This window comes from Empidonax traillii, unplaced genomic scaffold, assembly GCF_003031625.1.
Source record: "Empidonax traillii isolate 1590-97213 ecotype Southwest subspecies unplaced genomic scaffold, ASM303162v1 scaffold323:size719838, whole genome shotgun sequence".
Taxonomy (NCBI): domain Eukaryota; kingdom Metazoa; phylum Chordata; class Aves; order Passeriformes; family Tyrannidae; genus Empidonax; species Empidonax traillii.
This window is the reverse complement of record NW_020955516.1, coordinates 361,601-384,998: the sequence shown is the minus strand read 5'-3', so window position 1 is coordinate 384,998 and position 23,398 is coordinate 361,601. Positions and strand designations below refer to the sequence as shown.

At 44.1% G+C, this 23,398-nt stretch overlaps 1 protein-coding gene across 4 annotated transcripts in view; it reads right to left on the bottom strand.

The window, feature by feature from the left end:
• The window catches only part of STAB1 (stabilin 1), a 58,086-nt gene extending 34,712 nt beyond the window's left edge, over positions 1-23,374 (bottom strand). For 2 of the 4 annotated variants that reach the window (XM_027891586.1, XM_027891588.1), the window contains exons 1-12: positions 22,682-23,374; positions 15,607-15,742; positions 10,115-10,251; positions 8,576-8,691; positions 7,362-7,447; positions 6,204-6,273; positions 5,347-5,442; positions 4,775-4,891; positions 3,852-4,048; positions 3,524-3,657; positions 1,411-1,538; positions 392-483 (exon numbers count right to left, since the gene is read on the bottom strand). In XM_027891586.1, the coding sequence (XP_027747387.1) occupies positions 392-483; positions 1,411-1,538; positions 3,524-3,657; positions 3,852-4,048; positions 4,775-4,891; positions 5,347-5,442; positions 6,204-6,273; positions 7,362-7,447; positions 8,576-8,691; positions 10,115-10,251; positions 15,607-15,742; positions 22,682-22,887 (1,515 nt within the window). In that variant the 5' untranslated portion in view covers positions 22,888-23,374. Of the gene's footprint in view, positions 1-391; positions 484-1,410; positions 1,539-3,523; positions 3,658-3,851; positions 4,049-4,774; positions 4,892-5,346; positions 5,443-6,203; positions 6,274-7,361; positions 7,448-8,575; positions 8,692-10,114; positions 10,252-15,606; positions 15,924-16,822; positions 16,920-22,681 lie in introns of those variants that run through there. The other 2 variants (XM_027891590.1, XM_027891589.1) reach the window with 2 other exon arrangements.
• Between the last annotated feature and the right edge of the window lie 24 nt (positions 23,375-23,398).

The window sequence follows — 23,398 nt, the reverse complement described above, 5'->3', positions numbered from 1 at the left end:
CAATACTTTGATGCAATACTCAGCCCCTTCTGAAAACACCACCCTCAAGTACTGAAAAGCCACCTAATTTTTTGAGAATAGTCACACACAGGAGGTTGGAGCTACAAGTGAAGAATGGCCAGAAAGACTCACACTTCCTGACATTAAAACCAAACCAACTCCCTCAGTATTGGAGAAAGAGATAGAGATTTTTAAAATAATGTGAGGGATGTAACATCCTCTGGGAGACTGCTACTTAACCAGACAATGAAAACCCTTCCCAAAAGACAGTTTCTATAAATATTGCCTGCCAAAGTTCCTCTCTTTTGTCAATCAGTTTTTACAGGCTGCAGAGCTCAGACAGGAAAGAATCCTAAGACAGCAAAAATTCGCTGAAACCAAGAAAACTTACATTAAATTCCATTCTATCATGAATGGGGAGAAGGGATGGCACAAAGACTGTGAAGGGCCCATATTTAGTCAGCAACGTGGAGCAACCAGAAGCTGTAAGAAGAGGGGCAATGTGAAGTAATTACTTGATGTATGGTTTCACTACAGCAATAATTATTCCTCTTGTTAACAGCACAAGTCAATCTACCCATCATCCGTCTAGTAACTAGTACTTGTAACTAGTACTTGTTTACAAGGAAGCAGAGGTAGTTTGGTACTGCTATCACAGCCCAGCTTCGTTGCTATGAGTTTTAAGCACTTGCCAAGGAGATTTCTGAAGGATTGGTGACTTGGGTGCACTTTGAATCACTGCTGAAATTTTGCAGAATGCTGATAATAATTTTGTTCCTCCATGCTTACTACCTTATTCTTGGACCAAGTCTTCCCCTTGAAACAACTAATTTTTGCGTCTCATCAATATTTTTTAACATTAACTACTTCTTGAGAAGCTGCTATGAATCCACAGTTGTCAGTTTTCACTCAATCAACAAAGGTTGTTATTAAGTCCCAATGCACAGGAGTAAGGAAGCCAGAAATCTTCATGTGGTTGCCCATAGCATAAATCATTATGGAAAACATATGCAAAACATGAGTGTTGGCAACACTGATATGAGGAAGGGTACTCAAAAAAGCTAAGTTGAGCTCTTAGCCCTTTTATCCCTGTGCTCCTGCAAGGCAGTGGAGATAGAAGACTGGCAGAGGACAAGCTGGAGAAGGTATCTAACATAAATTAGCTTTGACATGACCCAAAGGGTTCTCATTCTGTCAAATACATAAAACTCAACGGTTTCCCAAATTCCCAATCCAGAACTGGCAAGATGAGTTCAGAGATGCAATGTGTTTCATTTTGCAGCCCATGATCATACATTTTGAAACAGATCTATTATGCTGAAAGAGCTTTTATGCTGAAAGTAGCCCTTTCTGACCCACTCTTGTCCCCACATCTGTTCCATACCCCAAACAAAACCCAAAAACACTTACCAAACATTTTCTTGGCGACGTTAAATTTCCTAGCAAACCTTCCTCGCAAATTGTGCTGATTTATCTCCCCCAAGAGATCTTTATAGCAGCTTCTCCCATCTCCAATCTCCCATTCTTTACACACACAGCTAAGAGACAAGAACGAAACATAACAAATCATTATAAACCAGTTTGCAACATATTCAACAAATGTGAGTAGAACAACACGTTCAGTATCTATGCTTGAAAGACAAATCTCAGCTTTAAGATCGTTGGATAATGGAATGGTTTGGGTTGGAAGGGACCTTTAAAGACCATTTTGTTCCAACCCTCCTGCCATGGGCAGGGACACCTTCCATTAGACAGGCTGCTCAAAGCCCCATCCAGACTGGCCTTGAACACCTCCAGGGACACAGGTAAGAGCTGAGTAACTTCTGCCTAAACTAAGTGACAGGAAAAAAGATGAACAATTCTGCAGAGCAAGCAAATTTGACCTATCCCAAAAGAATGAAGATGCTTTCTCTGATAAAACTAACATAAGGATTGCCGTATGGTTCAGGGTGCAGACATCCACAATATGTTTATCAACACCTTTCTAACTTCAGTCAGTACCAGTCACCACAGCATATAAAAATTTGAGGTAATGCATAAAAAAATCCATAAAACCCGCAGGCTAAGTGGCAATCTGGCAAACAGCTCCTATGTGACCCCTTGGCTTCAGCAAGAAGTGCCAGCTCAAACACACCAGGTATCTACAGTTCATCTCAACTCAGTGAGGGGCCCAGACAGGCTGATGACTTTTCCAGAAAAGCTTATCTACATGTGAAAATCTCCGCCCTGATTCACACGGCCCCACAGTCATCACTCAGGGACTCCCGAAGATCCCTGGCCGATAACTGTGTTTTTTCCCGTTTGGGCTTTGTCCAAGGATCGGCTCTGCTCTTTCTGTTTCAGCCATGCAAAGACACGCAGCACAGGGGAGAGCTCTGACATCACTCCAGCCTCCCAGGGCTGCGTGCCAGCAGCTGGGGAACAGATCTATAAAGCAGGGGCTGTGCTGAACACGATGTCCTGCTCTGTGCCCGCAGACCTTCAGAAAGGGAAGCCACTGCCTTTCAGTCCTGGCCTGGAGCACACGAGGAGCAGGTGGATGATAATAGTTTCAGCAGCACTGGAAAAGGAAAGGTCAGGGAGATGGGCTTGCTCTTTCCCTCTTCAGTCTCTCAGTCAAGCTCCATCTTTTCTTGATAACACATAAAATCCTCAGGTATGCAAAAATGATCCTATATCTGGCAATATTTCCCATCTAAGGAGTATCAACTAGTAGGTGTTTTGCTCCAAAGGACTAAACGAGGTCTGGTGTCCCTTCCCTCAGTTTCTCCCTTCCCTTTCTATCTGCAATTCTACTTTATTTCCTGCTCATAGGCCTGAGTGGGAGAAGAGACAAAGACTTATCCTTCAGAAGCAAGTGTGGGCAAATGTGAGCAAATAAGTCACATATTTCCCCTTTAATGGTTGATTATTAATTCATAATAACCTACTACCACCACTAGCCTGGGAGGCTACTTCTCCAGTTCACATCACAGAAGGTCCTGCTACCCCAGATTTAAAGCATCTTCTGACCCACATGCCCAAATTTACAATGACTGATGTAAAACTCCTCTTTCAATGGGTTTGCTACAAACAGGCTCTTCTCAAGAGGCAGCTGTGGCCAATTAATGGCCAGTCTTCGCGAACGAAGAACCGGGGAAGGTCTTTACACCTTCCAGCCTGGGCATTGGATTTTTTAGGTGAGACACAGTGTGCGCAGAACTGAGCCCACCCTTTAATCCTGAGGTTCATCTGCCGGGGCCAAGCGAGCTTGGACGGTGGCAGCAAGGTCCTCAGGACGTAGATGGATTGCCTTATGGGCTAACGAGCTCCATCTGCCCGGGGAGTGGCCCTGACCAGGAATCAAACCCGGGCCTCAGCGGTGACAGCGCCGCGTCCTTAACCACTAGACCACCAGGGGCTCCCTTGTGGCCAATACTCCTGAGATCACTCTCAGCTGTTTCAAAGTTCAGCTCATCCAAACTCAGTCTCCATTCTATGTGCAGAATAAGCTTCTTTATTTGCAGTCTTTAAACTGGCTTACCTAGGATTCCCCTGAGCATTGATTTCACACTTGGAGGTCACGTCGCAGAAATACTGCCGGCAATCGCTGGGAAACGCTGAACACTCGGAGGAAGGAGTTCTCCTGCTCATCCCAGGCTTGCAAGCACAAGTTGCCTAAGGGAAGGCAACACAGTGATCATAGAGTTGCATTCATCATCTTGGACCCATTAAGTCACCCTAGAAAAGAGCTGTGTGGTTTCCCTTTGCAAAGTGTAAAGTGAGGAGAGCAGATCAGACCAACCCAATCACCAGTTCATTTCAAAAGCTTCTCACCTGGCCATTTTTCAGACCCTTGTTGTTGTTCTTACCTCTCCTGGACGTCTGTAAACACAAATTGTAGAGTTTTCTGGGCAGCCTCCATTGTTGTCAACACAAGGGTTTATGGGCTGGCAAATGCTCCCATCTCCTTGATATCCTTCTTTGCAGGTACACTGATATGTTCGTGATCCCAGAGCTTTACATACAGCGAAGGGGGAGCATGGAGAAGGGTAACAAGGATCCTGAGCTGCAATTAAAGGGATGAGAGGTGAGTAGGACCAAATTTCTCTTTTCAAAACAGCACTTGCTGCAGCGCAGAAGAATGCAAAAGGCCTGGAAAGAATGGAGGAATTTGTACTATCAAACTTCTACAATTTCACAGGAAAATAAAATCATTTCAGACAGCAGACATTTGGGGTTTTTAAATCTGAGGAATTTGGATGACACATATTTCATGTTACTTTAGCAATAGAAGTGTGAGTGACAGAGAATGCTTGGATTTACTTCTGAATTTCCATCATATCTGAGAAGATAAACTGCAGTTTGACCAGCAAAATCTGCAAAAAGCCAGTGAAAACAGAGTTGTCCATAGTTATTTGATCAAATGCATCTTATTGACTTTCTTTTAAGAAAACCAATTCACAAACCAGTGAAGAACTCTGCCAATCACACACTGTGTTATTTAAACTGGTTCAGACTCACCAATACCCTGCCATCACATTATTTAGTACACACTTATAAGTGAGTGCTGGATGGAACCTGCAACTCTAATTCACTTCTTGCTTTCATGACCAAGTGAGAGGAGAGCGAGAAACAGCCCTTAATCTTCAAGGGTTTCCTAAAAAGCAGGTTCTTAAGCCTCTGCAGTGATGTAGGCATTGTACTCACCACGACTGAACTCATCTGCAGACACCAGTGCAACAAGATTTTTTCCAAACAGGGGACCATTTAGGGTCGTTGAGAAGTTTCTCACCTTGGCAAGTGCTCCCAAGCTTTCTGTAGCCCGGCTTGCAGGCACACTCTGCAGTCCCATCCCTCACCACACACTCGCTGTTGGGCTCGCAGGTCACGCCTTTGCACAGGGACAGCTCTGCAATCACACAGCAAGGGGGTTTCCCTTTGAGCATGCAGGCACTGAGGGAAGATGTAACTTATCTTACAGAATTACCTCAGTGTGAAGGCAAATGTGGTTTCCAGAGGACCCCAAGCTGGCACAAAAGCCAGAGGATATAAGCAGTGCAGGCAGCTCTAAATCCCTGGCTGCCTGGGTAGTCAGGTCCCTCAAGGCTTAGGCACAGGAAAGGTTCTAGCTGGTTTCCAGAGACAGAGCAGAGGCATAAAGGGGTGGTACATCTGAGCCACTGTCACAAAGTGGGGAGCAGACCCCAGCTCTTCCCTCTGACTAGACACATCTCCAATGCTCAGATCATCTTCCCTCTACATTTCCATCTACTCATTGCCCCCCTGCACCTTTAGGGACACAGGCACCCACACCCACAGCTCAGGTTACTATAACAGCCCCTTTGCAGCTCCCAGTGTATTTACCTTGGTCACACCTGGGGCCTGTGTAGCCTCCATGGCACGTGCAGCTCCCATTGCCAGCGACACCGCTGCTGCACTCCCCGTGGACACAGTCACACTCTGCAAGGGAAATCCAGACAGACCTGCCAGGCAGGGCACAGGGCTCCAGGCACACACTGCCCAGCTGCCCTGGCACCTGGCACCCTGATTTCCCACCAGTAATCCACAGCAAAAGTAGCTCCTGGGGCTCAAGAAGACTGCTCAAGGTTTCATGCTCAAGGTACTGCCCTGCAAAAGCAACTATCTCGAATACAAGATCTAGACCAGCTTTTTGGGCACACATGCACAACACATGAGCACAACCAAAAACATCACTGCTATCTCACCTTGTGGACACAAGGAACCAGGAGCTGGGCAAAAAGGGCTCCTTTAACAGCCAGGCTGCACTGGTCATAAATCACTTCCCAAAGCACCAGACATGGAAAGCAAATTGCTGTGTGTAATAATATTTTATGGAGGGCAACAAGGAAGAAGCTGAGAGACAAGCAGGGAAGTTACAGGAGTCTGAAAAACAGTTGAGCAGTGAGTGTGGGTTGTTTCAGGGATGTAGGTAACGACTGGCTAAAAAGAGAGAGGAAACTGGGATAGCCCTGAGAAGGGGGCAGAGAGAGATTTACAATAGGAAAAATGGACTGAATTGACTGAAAGACTGAGAATCATTTGTCTAATGGGACAGCAGAGAAGGGCATAAAGACAAAATACCCAGACACCTGCTATTGAACTCTGCCACTCTCCAGCACCCTTCCTTACCCAACCTCTCCCTCCTCCGTCCTTGCTCTCAGTTATTTCTGTGGAGGTTTCACTTAATTATTTGTTCTTACCTGACTGACAATCTGGGCCAAAACGATTTTCATCTCTACAGTTCTGGCAGGCGAACCCACTGTATTGCTCCTAGAAGGGTCCCAAAATGTGCCAGGTATTATTTTCCTGTATCACTCCATTGTTCCACACTTTGTTATAGTTCAAAATCTCTCACCATTTTTGATTTTCTGTGACAGCTTGAAGCAGCACAGTGAAGAAAACCGACCTGTTCAGTGCCCCAGTAGCACCAACCAGCCCCCATGGCAGAGGAGCCCACAGTGTGAACTGACACACAGAGGGCGTGGAAAACACCAGTAAAATTCTGGTGGGCACTGAGGAAATGATGTCCTGATTAGAGACAGGCAGGAATGTACCAGCTGGCTTCTGATATCCCTCTGAAAAACGAGTCTGGAATTCACTGATGCCAGTGGGATTTTTTACATTGATGTTACAGGGCTTGAGCATATATTTTCAGCATATATTTTAATTGATATAAGGTGTCTTTGAGTTAAATCCAAGCCCAACTTTTCACAAAGAAGAGTCCAAGAGGTAGAATTTGAGCTATTAATTAAGGGTGCTTAAAAAAACATACAGATCATAAGAGAAAACTTCAAGTCTGACATTGATCCTTGAAACTAGAAACTTTAGAAACACTTCTCTAGACAATTCAAATGTGCAGGGATTGTTTGTGCTTTTGTTGTATTAAGTCTCGAAAGAGAAAAAAAAAAATCTGTCCTAAATTCTCTTTCTGGTCCCTCCTGCTTTTCTTGAAAGAGGGAGTTTCTGCCTTCCAAGGTGCAGGACTGATCCATGTGGGAAGTCTATCATCCAAATCTGGAAAAGGTGCACCTCATTAAGAGCCAAGTGTCTCATGGCCTCTTGCAGCCAGAGACAGATCCTGATTATTTGAACTGATTAGGGGGTTACATTAATGCAATTCTTTTTTCCTTTCCTTTCCTCTTATTCTTCCCAACTCCATATCCTTTCCAACAGTGTCTTAGTGCTGTTGCAGACCACACCAGTCCTCCAGGAGAACCACAGACACTGATGCTGGAATGAAAGAAGCTGCTGCTGACCTTCCAGGCAGAAGGGCAGCCTTCATCCAGAACCTCTGCAAAGACACTGTACAACCCCCTCTGACAAAAACACATCACCCTCAGAATAAATCAGGCACTGACCTTGCAGATGCAGGTCCCATTTTGCTGCATCCCGTCCAAGCACGTGCCATGGCCACTGCAGGGGTTTTCAGAGCCACCTGGACACTCTGGCAGGTAAAAGACAGGCCAGGCAAGGTTAGATTGAACCACCACCACCACCTTTCCATCTCCTCCTTCCCCAGGTATTCCAGTTGTACAAAGGCAATGGTCTCTTCACCAGTAAATTACCCAGCACACCTAACACTGCCCCAGAGCTGGTGAATGTGGCCTGGAGTGACACCAAGGAGCAGTTGGGCTGCTAAGAAAAGCCTTTTATTAAAAGTCTAAGGAAAAGTCCCAACAGGCCATAAATAACTAAATTTCAACAAAGGCACTGAAGCATTTTTCAAGGTTGAGCCATTGCTTGCATCAGTGAGAGGTAATCTCAGACATCTGAGGGGAATTCTGAGGCTCAGGACAGACAGGAGCCTGCTCTGCAAAGATATTGAGCATTTCAAGCTCTCCCTGACTTCAGGAAGTGTGCCCAGAAAAATGGTCCACACACCTTTGGAGTGGGGTACCTCCAAATTCTGGGGACTATTTCTGAACCTCTTAGGCATGTGATTTCTCTGACAAAGCCAGTTGCTTATTCAAAGCACTTTTTTTGTGAGGACAGGCTCAAGCACTCAAAAAAATCTCACATTTTCTGCGTAACCAGAGAGTGTCTTTCCCTATCCCAGCTAGTCAATCACATGAAAAAATGTTCAGATTAGTAGTTCTTGCTTTTGGATTTTTGAGACAAGACTAAACAAATTCTCATTACTTGGCATAAAGCTGAGTGGGAGCTTTGGGGGAGTTATTTTCTGTGGCTAAATGGCTGACTAACCCCAGACTACAGAGCAGCACACGTGGCACACGCGCTGCAGACTACAGGGACATCAGAAAGATCTTCCTCTTCCTTTGGAAACTTTGTTAAAGAGGAACAAAAACATCCCTTTCCAAAAGTTTATTTTTAAAGAAGAGACAAAAGGAAGTTCCACTGCAGGAGGTTATGTTATGTGTTAAATGCAAGAGGATTCAGCTCATCTGGAACAAAGAGATTATGTGCTGAGCTTCCCAGACAGATAATGGAGACCTTGTGATTGTCGAAGGAATAATGAAAATTAATCACATCCGTGGATATTTAATGCCTCCTATTAAAGCTGGTTTGACTTATTCAACAGCTAGCGACGGTTGTAAAAAAATTAAAAACTTACCATAGCACTCTGTACCCCAGAATCCTGGACAGCACTTCTTCTCCTCAATTTCCTTCTTACATATGTGATGACACCCTGGCAGGGAAAGGGTATTTTCTCCCAACTTGACAGAGTACCTTAAAAAGAACAATCCAAGATTTGTGATTACAACACAAACCTAGACCTGGCCTGTTGGAGGGTTTCTAAGCAGTCCCACTGTGGTGCACTGAGCTCTGAAGGGAAGGAAGGGCCCTCATCCCCTCTGCCATACAGGCACACAAAGAGGTTGCACTCTGCTTGTGTCTTCTCTAAGGAGGCCCATTGGTCTGAACCTCAAAGGTTGGTTACAAGAAATCTGTCAGGGACTGGGCATGAGACAGGATCGTGCATCAGGATGGTAACCTTGGATGCTGGAGGGTTAGACACGCAAAGTTAGGATCTCCAGAGTGTCTCAACATTTAACTTCACATCAAAATTAACCTTGAAAGAACAAAATCTCCTCTCGGGACTTGTCTCTTTCTGCCTTTTACTAAAAAGTCCAGATTGAGATGCCATAAATTTGTATTTCATAGTTATGTTATTCACAGATTCACTATTCAATCTTAAATCCCTCAAAGAAGCATCTTCTTTTCAACCTTTCATCCCTCTCCACGCAGGGTGAGCCCTTGGTGGCAGTGCCTCTTGTTCTGCACGTACACAGCACACAGAACTATTCTTGGGTCTGTCCAACAACCACCGCAAGAGCAGATAACACTCAGAAAAGCTGCATACACTCACATTATTCTTACACTTCATTTTATTTTTGGCACAACATCCTTCCCAAAAGGAACTTGGAAATTGTCTCAATAGCATTGCTACTTTGGCTTCAATCTGACTCCTGTGCGTGTGCAAAAACTGCTACAAACTGCAAAACTGCCTCCATTATTTTTAAAGTATTTTGACAGAATAGAGAATCACAGAGAGCAGACAATGGAGCTATATATTAACAGTTAACATTCACTACTGGCTACACAAACAATAATCTATAGAGTTTCATTTTTCAAAAGCTTCCTTGTGAATTCAGTTTTCTTTCATCCTTTTCCTATCACAGCCAAGCTCAACAGAATAAGAGCAAGGAACACATGAACAAGCAATTGTCATAAAGTGAAGTAGGAAGGTAAAAAGTTCAGAGGATTATTACTGGAAGCTGGGAGGATATACAAGGGGAACTATCATTATATTATTTTCCTAATAAGCCACCAAGGAATTCTGGGTCTGAAACAGGCTTCTGCAGGAGACAGACCTCTGTTAAATTGCCACAGCAGGATTAGCAAACTCAGGTTGTTTAGGGCAAGTTAGAGGCAATTTGTTCTGTGTGTATAGAACCTTATTCTCAGCAAAAAGCAAGGAGACAAAAGCAACAATAATAGGGGCCACAAACCCATTTTTCTGCATCTGAAAACAAAACTTCTTGGACCTTTACATTTCAAAACAATGTGTGTGTTCTCCTGCAGGCACACACTGCTCCTTGCATAGCAGAGCTGCACCAAAAGCTTGACACAGGGAGGAAATAAGCCTTACCTGCAGTCTCTCACCCCTAATCCTTGGGTGGTCTTTAACCAGCCTCTTGGACACAACATTTTAGGAGCTGCAGCACAAGCAGTACACGCTGTGTTCAAGGTAAACTTCGTCTTGACATTGCATCGCATGGATTTTAACTGAAAAAGAGAAAACAGGATGGAAACAAGCCCAGAATTAAGCTATCCCAGCCACTTACCTTGCCAACTTGTAATACCTTTATCAATTTACACCATTCTTCAGATACCACTGGGGAGGGCAGTGGCCAGTGCAGCTGCTGGGAGGTACCACACACTCCCAGGGGCTAAACCATCACACTGCTGCATGCTTGGACCCGCTTGGATCTCAGCTAGAAGGCAGCAGGGCACATCCCAGCTATCTTATCTTCTCCCTACGCCCCACAGTAAAAATTCTAACCATTTCTAAAACAACCATAACTCTGCACTGCTAATTTCAGCCCATCTTTTACAAACACTTGGCAGTGGCATGTGAGGACAAGCCCTGAATTAATAACCCTTGCCAGAAGCCACTGAATTAAAAGGCAGTGCAGCATTTCTCTTTTCCATGCTGTTGATATGATCCAGTTCACTGGTGGTTTCATTGCTGTTCCTCGGGTCTGAAGAACAGAATGAGTTGGTTCAGTTTATTTCCCAGAGCCAGGAGCTGCTCACATAAATATTTCTCCTGGCAACTGTCTTCAAGAAGGTGCAGGGGGGTGGATGATACGGAAAGGTGCTCTGCACTCTCTGAACTCCTTGGTGCTTTAACTCTGGACGAGAAGGACTCCATAAACATTGGCAGGAATATCAGGATGAATCACATGGCAGGTGATTTATCAGCACAAGCCCTTCCAGCCAACCAGAATAACTTTAAGGTTCTGTTTTCCTTACAGGGTTTTTCTGTACCCCTGTACAACCTTGCTTCTCCACATGAAACACAACCAGAGCACTTTGAGGTACAGCCTCAGAGTGAATGATGATGATGATCATCACCTGCCATTAAAACCCATGATTTTACTCTAAAAGCATTGCCTTGAATTTCTAAGCTCCTGGAATCAAGCAACTGCATGGAAATCTTATTGCTAATTTTTAAAAAGACATTATCTGCCACTGATGATGCCATAGAAAAGCTGGGAGGCATGAGCTGTGTATGCCCCCAAAGGTCACTGGCTGGGCAAAGCCCACAAAACCCACCTCAGCTGTGCCTCTCCAGGCACTGTGTTTTCTAAAAATAAAAGCATTAGATCAAATTTTGGGAGGAGGCCTTGATCTGGGATTTTTTTAAGCCAGTCCTGAACAATGCTGTTAATGCAGCAGAACTGTGCCCAGAACTCCTTGGTTTGGATTCCCATCAGCAATCTCAGCTTTGCTTCCTCTGTACTTAAGTCCAAATGCGTACATTTGCCTCAAGGCAAGGGAGGAAGCCCAGGGCTTCCCATCAGTTATCAACAGCTCAGGAAGGCCCTCCCAGATGATAGCCAGCAGACCCTGTCAGGAAAACCTCCTGAGAGATAACCCCCAAGTCCCATGTCCACAGGGACACGACCCTTGAATATCTCCTGACTCATATCCATGTTCCCTCTGACTGGAGTTGCTGAGCTTTTTCTCATGTTTATGGATCCACCTTCTGCAGCCATCCATGCAAGAATGCTGCCCAATGAAGAAAATTACTTCTGTGTCTGTGGTGGCCCTTCCCATGGACGTTAACTTCTAGTTGTGTTTTTGGGGCTTTCCTATCATACAGTAGCCTCCACTTCCCCTGGAAGCAGAATCCCCAAGGAACTCGTTATGTCAAGGACTCCCTTGCATTATAAACAGCTCAAAACCAACCTGAGATCCACCAAATCCACCTGTCCATGTCCTGGGAGCATCAGCTTTACTAATGTTTTCCAGCAGAAAACAGCTTTGCTGTTCCTTACATTTCCACCCCACTGGCAGTCAGAGATTTCCCATTTTTCATGGAGCAACACAGAGAAGACAAACAATATGGATGAATAAATGAGGTGCCACCACTGGAGTACTCTGTCTTTTCTGTCTCTAAGGATCAGCTCTGCCATTGATGGGGTAGGGAACAAGTCCATGCAACCAGCTGACTGAAGTATAAATTAAAGCTCCAAATTAAAGCTGGGCTTCTGAAAGGAGCAGGTTGAAGCCAGGCCCATGGATCCTGAACAGCACATCTCCTATGCCCTTAGTCCTGTCAAGTGCCAGCTTTAACCTCCCCTGAGACAACACCTTGGAAGGAGGAACAGGAAGATGCCCCAGGAGGAAACACTGTGGATGCCTTACTGTGAGTTACAATTACCCCACAAACCTTCCCCTGGGACCTGCACAAAAAACACCACATAAACAGTGGAGCACAAAGCACTGAGTTAAAATTCTCCAACCTTCTATTTCATCTGTACTTTCAGGCATCAGACATGTGTTCTCTGTCACAGTGGTGGAGGAAAACACCACTGTTCACACGTTATTCCATTTTCTTGCTCTTTCCTCCATCAGTGTGGCTCTACTTCTAAGTGGAGAAGGACAGTGGGAGAGGTGAGTGGCGGCCACTCCTCCCTGTTGACATGTTTAATTACTTGCAGGTCTCTAAGACAAGACAGTTATTGTGGAATCCCCCCTACCCTACCGGGACACTTCATAAGTTTTAGGCAGCTTTCCAGTAAGATCTTCCCCTTTTTATAAGGAAATATGCTTGTGTCAGCAGCAACATGCAGGAGGAAAGAGGAAGAAAACAGCTGAGTGGAAAAGAAATAAAAAAAATATTTCCCTTCTTATTTGAGTGACAGAACTGATGAAGCAGTAATTTTCTGGAGAGTTTTGCTGCTTAGGAAAGCAGAAGAGGGAATCAAGGGACAAAAATGCAACAGTCTGGATACTCAAATTTTGGAGAGGATGAAAGATAGACAGAAGTTTGAGTCAGAGGTGGCTCCTGGGGCACAACCTCATGGAAAGCAATGATGCACTTCTCCCTTGGGCTCATCTGTGACCACTGTTTCCAAGTGTGAAGAGGCAGGAAAGGAAGCAGCGAGAGGGAATGTCTGTCCTGTGATGCAGCGGGGCTGCCTGGTGACAGCCACTCTGGCCAGGTGATGAGCCTGGGCTGCATCACACTTTGGGTACAAAGGAACAGAAAAGGAAGACTGATGCTCTCAAACATCTCCAAAATTAAAGGAGGCTTTTAAACCAAAAGACATCCAACTGTAGCTGAAAGAAGTAAAAAGCCAGGGTGGTGCCTCCGTCCACACTGAGCTCAGTCTTCCAGGCTGGGCTGTGCTCTCTCCCTGCTCTCAAACACTTGCTTGTGCAAGAGCAGCCTCTGGCCCCTCGTGCTCAGCTGAGAGACATGGGAGCCTCTGGATGCTGCAGTGCTTCCTTCCCTCCTCTCAGAACAGATGTCCCTTACTGCTCATTTCTCTTCTTCCACCTCAAGCGAACAAGCTGGGAAGTATTTCATAATTCCCCTCTTTTTCACCCTTTGTCCTTTCCTCCCCAAACCATAACACAAATCCTTCTGCATGGCAAAAACCTCAAGGAAGAAAGAAAAACACATTTGGACGTCAGTGTTCAGCTCCAACAATCCTGGGAGCCGGTTCTGGAAATAGTCATTATCTAATGAATCACCAAGTTTCCAGTGCACTTGTCCTTTACAAAACAGAGCTGCAGACACATGCTTGAGTCATTACAGCCATGTCCCTCCCCAGGAAGTTCTCAGTAACATTTTAGCTGAACAGACCAGCACCTCCTGGACACACAAACTCTTCACATTTGTTCAAGGAAGACACTTTTCAGCACGAGGATGAACAATCAAGTGCAGAGATCACATAACACAAGTTCTACTGTGTTATCATCACCTGGGTGTTTCTCACCATCTCAGCTGCACAGCACTAGAAGCTCAGGGATTGCTGAGGCCACTTCCCTCATCTCCCACCTGCCTCCATTCCTCCTCCAGCACAGCCTGGGATGGGCCTCCTCCCAGCAGAAAAATGTTCATGGTTCTCACATCTCCTGTATCACCCCCAGCCCACAACAAGAGGTACAAAAATCCAAATTAGGCTACAGGTTCACTTTCATGTCTGAACTATCAAATCCAAGTCTTGAGGTAACTTCTGTTGCTATCCTAAACTATCAGAGAAGGCTTCATTAGATCCTTACTCTTCCTTAACTTCCATTTTAACCTTTCAAATGTTTCTTCTCTTTCACCAAAAACAAGGAACCCTTTGGGCAAAAAAATGTAGAAGGGAGTTCTTTTTCCTGGATTAAATAAACTGCTCCTGATGTGATTCAAAATATTTCACTTCTCTGTAAGCGGGTACTCGCTGCCTGATAATGTAACTGTTTCACGCCAAGCCAGACACCTCAGTGATTACAGAAATCAACACAGTGTCTCAAAGTACAGAGACCTAAATTTCTACTTACACCAGGTGAAGATGTGAGCTTATGGCTCTGAACACAACTATGCTGGTACCCACAGCTCCAGACAAACGAGATCCATCAGCAGAGACACTTCATGTTTGTGCTCAAGTCACCTTAATGATCCTACAAGCCTTCCCAGTAGTCACCCTTCTATAAAGGGTTGACACAAAAGCTTCCAACCAAAGTTCTGGCACTGAAGCATTTTCCCAGTGCTCTGGCTTTCTCTAAATTAAGTCTTTAAATTAAGTGGACAGGTCTGTCCACTCCCCACAAGGCTCCATTTTGTCATTCAAGACCCTTACATATTTCGGATCCCCAGGGAATAACATTTCCAAATGCCACCCACAGCCTTGTAGGGCAGTTCATTCCTCCAACAGCAGGACACAAGAAGGGCAAGGGCACAAGACAATATGGGGGGAATTAGTGTGAATTCCAGCTCCAGGAACTGGGCTGCCTCACCCTGGAACAGAACAGACCTGCAAAGGCATCACACATTCCTCTGGATGCTGCTGCTAAATGCAAGAACGGAGATGAAGGGATCAAAACAAAATCAACAGAATTTAAATAACGTCCAGAATGGAAAGTATTCCACAATCCTTACTGGGGAGCTGTTGGGAAATAGACTTGAAACAAAGGTATTTACCCTGTTGCAAAGCAACAAATTGATGAGATTGTAAAAGTTTTTTTTTTAAATGAACTTCTCCTGGGAAACTTAAGGACCTCTCCTGATGGATACTAAGTTCCCATCCCATGTACTGAACCAGAGAAAGACAAAGATGCTGAGTGTGTTCCTTTGATATTGCTGCTGTCGAGTTCAATGCCGAACAGAGACAGAGATTTAATCTGATCTAAAACTCAAGCATCTCCCTTCAACCTTATTTTTAGTTCCTCAGTTTGGTCTACACACACAGCAAAGAAGATACCTTACAACCCTAAAGCTTTTGTGGATTTTATTCTGCACCTAAGTAAATGCAAATGAAAAAAGGAGGGTTTTTTGGGGGGGGATAATTTCCCAACACACAACCCTCCAAAGATGAAGAATCGCTCAATGAACATTTAAACAAAGGCTCGCAGACTTACCTTCTGACTCTGGCAGTCAGCTGTGGGAGTGAAGCATGCTGCTACGAAGAAAAACAGCAATCCAGGAGGATGCATTTTCATGCTTTTACAGGCAGGACCCCTTACACAAAAGGGGTGGTGATAGCAGCTGTAATTTCTGTAAGATAACACCGCCTACTAAGAATCAGATCCAAGACAAACCAGAGGTTAAAAGTAAACAGGGAGAGAGCATTTTTGCACTGTGCCTTTTGGCTGCAAAGCCTTCAGAAATGGATCTGCTACTTCTAGTGTTATGTCTGAGTCAACATAACCTTTTTCTTTCTTTCTATTCTTTTTTTAAATGCACAAGCAGGACTCCTTAGTAAAAGGTTTACTCAAAACAGGAACATCTACGGATTTCCTCTTACATATCAGTTCAAAACAGAAGGAAGGAAATCCTTAGTTTTCAACTAATTGGAATGAAAAGAGGTTAACTGTGTGCTTAACAGAAGGCAAATCCAATGGGCAAACTAAATACCATGAATTCATGAAGGGTAAGTTAATTTCCTTTTACCACTGGTGTTAATATGTCCACAACACCTCAAAGAGAAGGTAGACTTGGCCACTGCCTGTCCCAAAGTTTGCATGAACAAAGGAAGATGAGTGATGGGCTGTGCTTCAGAACAATAAAGAAGCACATTGTATCCATCAATCAAGCACTTTGGGGAGGCTTTGATATTTATTTAAAATATTTGACTTGCTCAGCAAGGAAAGCATCACATTTTGCAGGTGCTATGGCAGCAGCGGCAAAATATATCATCTCCCAAACACTCTGCTGACAGCATGATGAATCCAAGGAGCACTTCCATAGCACCCAGAATAGCAGAGTCTCAGAACAGGATTAAAAGAAATACATGCTAACCTGAGGTATGGCCTGCAATTTATATCCTCCTTTTGAACATTACAAAGAACCAAAAACTGATTATGAACAGATTTTACGTGGCCTTTGTCTCCCTACACTGCCAAGAGAGCCGGCTATGCTGAGCAGTCTAAGGAGAGCTTCTGATAGCAGCAGATCCCACTGAGCAATGAGGCACCCTCTCTTTTCAAAGCCATTAACAGCACATGAAGGTGCCTAAATGAAACCAGGACAGGGAGCTATTCTTGTGCTTACATAAAGAAAGAGAGCATTAATATTTTTTGCCCCTGCACGCACACAAAGACACACGTGCTGACATATAAGAACCGCCGTACTTACTAGTGCTGTCAGTTGTGCTTTCCTTCTTCCTTCATCCTACAGGGAGAGCCAGCATGGTGAAGAGCCAGCTCTGTTATATATCCTGCACTAACAGGAAGCAGATAAGGCACACAACCATCCACTGCAACCCATGGGAGAAGTACCAGCCCACAGCTCAATCCGACGACTCAGCCCCCTTGTCCCGCTACAGGACAACTGCAGCCCTGGCACTGTCACTGCCCAGCTGATGCCACTGCCAAAGTCAGAGCTCTGGAAACCATTTGGTACCTGCAGATCTCCGAAATGAAGCAGAGACATCATAGCTCAGGCCAGTCCTGGTGGGATGGCAAAGTCACAAATGGACAGTGGGGACACTTGTAGAGGGGGGTGATCAGCATGGAAGCTGTTCAGTGCTTTCTTTGCCCACAATCATGGCACCAGACTGGCCATGGGAACAGAGGAATGAGGCTGTTTTTTCTGCTCCCTGTTGCCTGCTGGGCACCCACAGCTAAAACAGGCAGCCTGGCAGGATGGTGATGTTTGTTGATGGTTTTTCCAAGAGCTGGCTGTGTGACACAGGGATTAAGTTGCCAGCATCCACACATAGCTGATAAACTTTTAAGGTGGAAATATCTTACCCTGAGGCACTCGAAGAGGCAATGGCTCCTTTAAGACAGTTTTCTAAATTACTCAACCCTGAAAATGGTACAGGGGAAAAAGGACATACAAAGACTGATTTCAAAGGTTTTCACTGCTGCTTATCATCACTGTATCTGACCTACTACAAGGGAACTAGTAAGGGAAGGGAGAGAAAGTCTTGGTGAAATTCCTGTCTGAATTAAATAAATCAGATTCACAGTAACATCAAAAGGTTTGCAGCCAAATTCCTTATCTGACCTCACCTCAATTAAAGGCAAGCAATACAACAGCAATACACAGGCTAAAAATGCAAACACTCAGTAGTGTCATTGGACAGCAGCAGAGCATAAACTGAAAAATCAAAAGGTCATCTGTCATCAGAAGCTGCTTTCCTGATCTAGCAGTATAAGCAGCACATTTCAGCTACTGCAGATGAGCTGCTGTGAGAGAATGGAAGCTTTACTGATCACTGCTGCTGGATCTGGAACACCAAAATCTGCAACAACCTTGGATCTTCATGATTCTGGAAATGAGTAAGATGGTGAAGCACCAACCCCCTCCAAATTAATGGGTGGCCAAAAGCCATTAGTAACCCTCAGTGTACAATGGAAAGAGGCCAATGTGCTCACAGTGGCAGTTCAGTTGGCAGTGTCATGAAAGATGGAAACACCAGCATAGAAACAGCACAGGGAACAAAACTGAGCCAAACAAACACAAATTGCTGCTCCACTTCTTTTCTGATAGATGGATTCCTCCTAGGCAGATAAATGGATTTTCTCATGGATGACATCAATAAAAACTTTATGCCTTAGAGGCAAAATGCGTTGGATCAATTTTGTTGATTCCACTGTTTTGCCCAACACCCTTCAAAACTGTCAGTAAGTAAAAACCTCAGTTCCCTCACTCCTTTCTTTATGAGACCAGCTCATGCACACAGGCAACTGCACAAAGTACTTCAAAGCCTCCGAGTCTCCCAAAGCAAGATCCTGAGACCTGTCAGAGAGTTCAACATCTGATTCTTTCTAAACCATCCAAAATTTACAGAGGAAATGCCTAGTAGTGCACTAAAAATAAAGCCATAGGACTTGCTATGTCACTAGCAATTAAAGGAATATGTGAGACAGGAAAACCTGGGGGAAAAAACCTTCATCCAAGGGAAAATTTATAGGCAAGACTTGTAAGGATCTGATGACAGACCCCACAAATGGCCTCGTACAAGCAGGGCAAAAGGGTTTCATTCACCTGCTGGTAAATGTTTGATTGAAATAGGACTGTGCAAATCCAATTTTAAAACATACAGTAGGAGTTGTCAACTGTCTGCCAGTGTGTTTATCTGTGAGGTGTAGCATGTGGGCTTTTATTTGTTTTGGAAAGCACAGAGGTTGATTTATCAGTCAAGTGTCTCCTGCCCACATGGCAGAAGGTGGCTGGCTTAGCAGTGGAAGTACCAGAAACATCATCTTTATATTTTGGCCCTGACACCAACTGCTTCAATGAAACATTAATCATTTACCTCGTGGGCTGAATCTTCCCAGTCACCAGCAGACTGCTGGCAAGCAGCAGCGCTCAGGATCTTTCTCTCTCTCAGTCTTTTTGCTTTATGCATTGATGAAAGGTTGGGCTCTAAAGTAACTCAGACCTAAGACCTGGCATTTTTTCTGTGAATACCTTCACATTCAGAGTTGAGAAGCTCCTGGCAAAAATTACTCAATCTCCTTAATGAGAAGGAAACAAACAAACAAACAAACAAATCCTGGATAAAGGCAAAGGATAAAACTACAAAGCCTTCCAGCCTCCCTGCCTGTGTCACACACTGCACTTTAAAATGCTGGGTCACCAGCCCTGTTCTGTGAAGTCTGTGCAGCCCTGGCCAGCTTGGGCAATTTCCTGCCATTGAAATCTTTTGTTTAAGCAATCTTTACAGAAACTACAGAGCCAAGGCAAGTGATTTACCACCCAGCCCACCTTGCCACACAGCTTCTGTGGGAGCTGACCATTTGGTTACATCCAGGGAGAGAATGGGACTCTTGTTCCACTCTTCTGGGAAAGAACATTTAAGTCCCTTAGCTCTGAACTGTCAATGTGTAAGAAGGCTGTGAGGCTGAAGAGGTACCAGCAAAGGACTCAACAGGTCAAGCAAGAAGTGCTTGTGTGTAGGAAGAGGGTCAGTTGAACCACACTTACCCAATATCCCCCTCAGGGTCCTGCTGAAGAGATGAGAACACAATATTTTTTTTTTTTTTTTTTTTTTTTTAACTCTTGGCAAGTTAGAAGGAACAGGAATTTTAAAGTTTGCTGATAAAAGCAAAAACACTAGAAGGATTGCATAGCTTAATAGGAGTCTGTTGATCTCTCTCTCTCACACACACACACACGTGATGACCCAATTGCAAGCAGACAGGTAGGGCTGCCTGAGCAGTGTTGTCGTGGGATTCAGGAAGGAATCGTTGTGGCTGCTCACATCCTGTTAGTCCAAAACCTCGAAGGGCAGCAGTACCAGTGTCAGTACATTAATGCTCTAAGTCTGGCCTGTTTCTTCCTCTTGATTCTCAGTTCCTTTACATGTTCTCCTGCAGTGAAAAGCAGCTACACATTCCCTTCTCTTGGTTTTAGTTTTGCACCTTACCCATTTATTAGGCAGCACTTTGTACCGGGACACAGATGGGGGTTCTATCTCAGCATTTTCAACAACTTTGAAGGTTCTAGTTCTCATTATTCCCTCTCAGAGACCTTAAAGACTGGAGCACAAGGCCTTGGTGCCCAGGTTACCAACTGTGGTAACTGCTGTTACACTTCATGCACCTGTTCAGGTGGGTTTTTTGAGTGAGGGTCATTGTCTTTCTTCAGCATCTTCGGGGTTTAAGGAATTTCATATCCCCAACTTTTTCCACATCAATTTTTAGCTTTCCAAATTACTAAATGCCCTTAATTATCAGGTAGACAGCAAGAAACAGAAGCCTGTAGTCTGCTCTGAGCCACAACTTCATGCTTTTCCTCGTGTTGCTGCTTCTCTGCTTAAGGTTTGGTACGTCTGAAGATTAGCACCACAGAAATAAGCTTTTTGATCAGAGACATCCAAGTAAAAAGCAGAAGTTTTTTGTGCTACTTCAGTTTAAAAAACCCCTCCTTATCCTAACTGACAAGAACAGGAAGGCAAGCCAGAGGGGCTGATGGAAATACATCACTGTGCAGTGCATCTACAGCCAGGCTTACCAGAGTGCTGTAAAAGCAGCACGGGAACAGACACAGGACAGACAGGATGCAGGTCACTGTCATTTCTTCTTGCAAAGAAAAACAGTTTAGCTCAGGTCAGCACCTCATTTACTTTCCTTCCTAATGAGGTTCACGTACAACTTTTCAATTGTAACACAAGGGAAGTTTTAAAACCTTTGGCCAGATCCTTGGCAGATGACACTGAACATAAATCATTGCCTGGGCCTTCCTTGGGTGGCAAATACCTACATCAGCTGCAAAGCCAGGCTATGGAAGTCTGGGGTAGTACAAAAGATACTTTCTTGACAAAGGTCTGCCCACCTGCCTATGCATGCATCTGATCTCATAACTTCAGCTACTCAGATATTGCCTTAATGCTGAACAGGAGCTGGAAGCTGGAAGGGATTGGAGTATAAAGGATTACTAAAGACAAAAACGCAAGGAGAGCTTTGTAGTGCTCTTGCAAAAGGAGAGGAAGAAGTCAACAAGGCTCTTCTGTGTGATCTCAGTTGCTTACAAAGCAACTTCATTCTGATGAATTTCTGTAAAAACTGTGGCAATTTCTGAGAAATCTTTATGAAATGAAACAATCAGCCATTTTATAAAGTTCAAGATGAACCCATTGTGCATTTTCAAGAACATCTCACTCAAACTCCTATATTTAGATCAAAAAACATTACACTAAAATTAGACAATAGAGACAACAGGTTGGTGCTGAGGAGTGACAGTGTATACAATTTTTCAGCTTAACGTTGCACTTACATGAACAGAAATGCACACCCACAAAGCTCCAACTCCAGCAGGTTCTAACACAGAGCAACCCTCCTGGGGAGAGGCTGAGGGAGCTCGGGTTGCTCAGCCCAGAGAAAAGGCAGCTCCAGGGAGAATTCATTGCAGCCTTTCCATGTTTAAAGTGGGCCTTTTAAAGAGGGAGTTTCTACGTGGACAGGCAGGGATATGACAAAGGGGAATGAACTTCAACAAGACCAAAAAAAAAAAAAAAAGAGATTTAGATTAGATGTTGGACTCGATGACCCTTGTGAGTCCCTTCCAAGTTGGCACATTCTGTGATTCTGCAGCTCTGAGAGCACCAAGAGTAAGATACTTACTGGAAGAATCCAGACACATTGCAGGACATATCCAGCATTTTGTTCATCTCAAAATGTGATTGGTGCTTACCAAGATCTCAGAGGGGAATTGCTCGTGTTTCCTGGATTAATAATCTGATCCAAAGGGACAGATTCAACGTTTTAAACAGCTGTGGACTTAAAAGAATTTCAAGTTTAATCACAGATGTGGGGTTTTTTCTGCAATAAAATATGAAAAAGAGTCCTTGCCTGCTCAAACTACGTGACAAGCAGGGGATTATCGTTGCTTATTCTAATACAAGATTCTCTGATATCCACTAGTGTATTAAAATACATTTAAACAGTTGGTTTTTACAAAGACAGAATTCATGTCTGTCTCAGGCACGAGGCATCCCCCAGGACAGGTCTTACCTTATGAGATGGAAGCAGGGCTGACTTAGCCAGAAGCAAAGACAAGGATAACCCCTACAGGAGAGGCAGAGATGTCTCCCCATGTCGGCTCAAACCCCAGGCAGTTTCTAAGGACTCATTACAGATTCCCTTTGCATTCACTTAAAACCATCAGCCTCACTGTAAATGACCTGTTCATCTGGGAAGTTCTCAATTGCTTTTGCAAATCAAACTATTCAAGTTGCCACAGGCTCCTCCACAAATGTTACCATAGAGAATTGTACAGAAGTGATTAATTACTTCAGAAAAAACTAGTGAAGATCTAAGCCATCTTTTAATTACATTATCCCTAGGATTTTTAATTTAGAAATTAAGCTTAAATGAACATAAGTAACTATGAGATTTCAGGGAATAGAAAAGCTCTGAAGTACAGGAAAATTCAGTTTTCCCCAAGCAGTACCTACTTCAATTGTTCATTCAGTCTAAGCTTAAGGGGTTAGGCTTGCTCTGCTAAAGTAAGCAGAGCTGCACTAAAGTAAATGCTCCTCACCTCCTTCCTTGCTCAGGGAATTCCACATCATCCTGCAATACAATCTGACTTTGGCTGCCTCTGTCTTTGTCATCCTTGCACTGACTGCAACATTTCTGGTTTCTGGAGTCCAAAAAGCTCAGCCAAGCTCTGTTTTCTATGCAGAAGCAGGGAAAAATACACCGTGAAACCACCAAATTCCCAACCAACCACTGTGGACTTGCCATTCTTGGAGAAAGTTCCTAACTTGCTTGGCCAGGCCCCAAGCAACGTGTTAGAAGTTTGCCCTGTTTTAAGGTTGAATGTTGAACTTTCAGGTCTCCTCCAATCCAAATTTCCCAATTTTTTTTTTTTTTTTTTTAATGAGCATCAGTTTTAAGCAGCATCAGCTGGTACAAAAGTATCAAAACTGTTCTTCCCTTTTTAATACCACTGGGTACAGAACATTCTTTTTCAAAGTCTCAGTATTTGTCTTCATAATACTGAGTAGGGATTTTAGTGTTGTGGGGGAGGCTAAAACTTGTTGGGCACAGTAACACTCAAATAAAAGATGACAGCTTGGAAGGCAAACCCCTGGTACCTAAGGGAGGTAAATAAATTCTCCTTAAATTTAGAAGCTGCAGATCCTCAGTTCCCATGACTCAGATGTATTCCTGGACTAACATAATCTTGCTAGAGTAGAAGAAACTATTTTCTTCTTTCATCTTGCTGCATATTCCACACTTTCTAATGCACTCT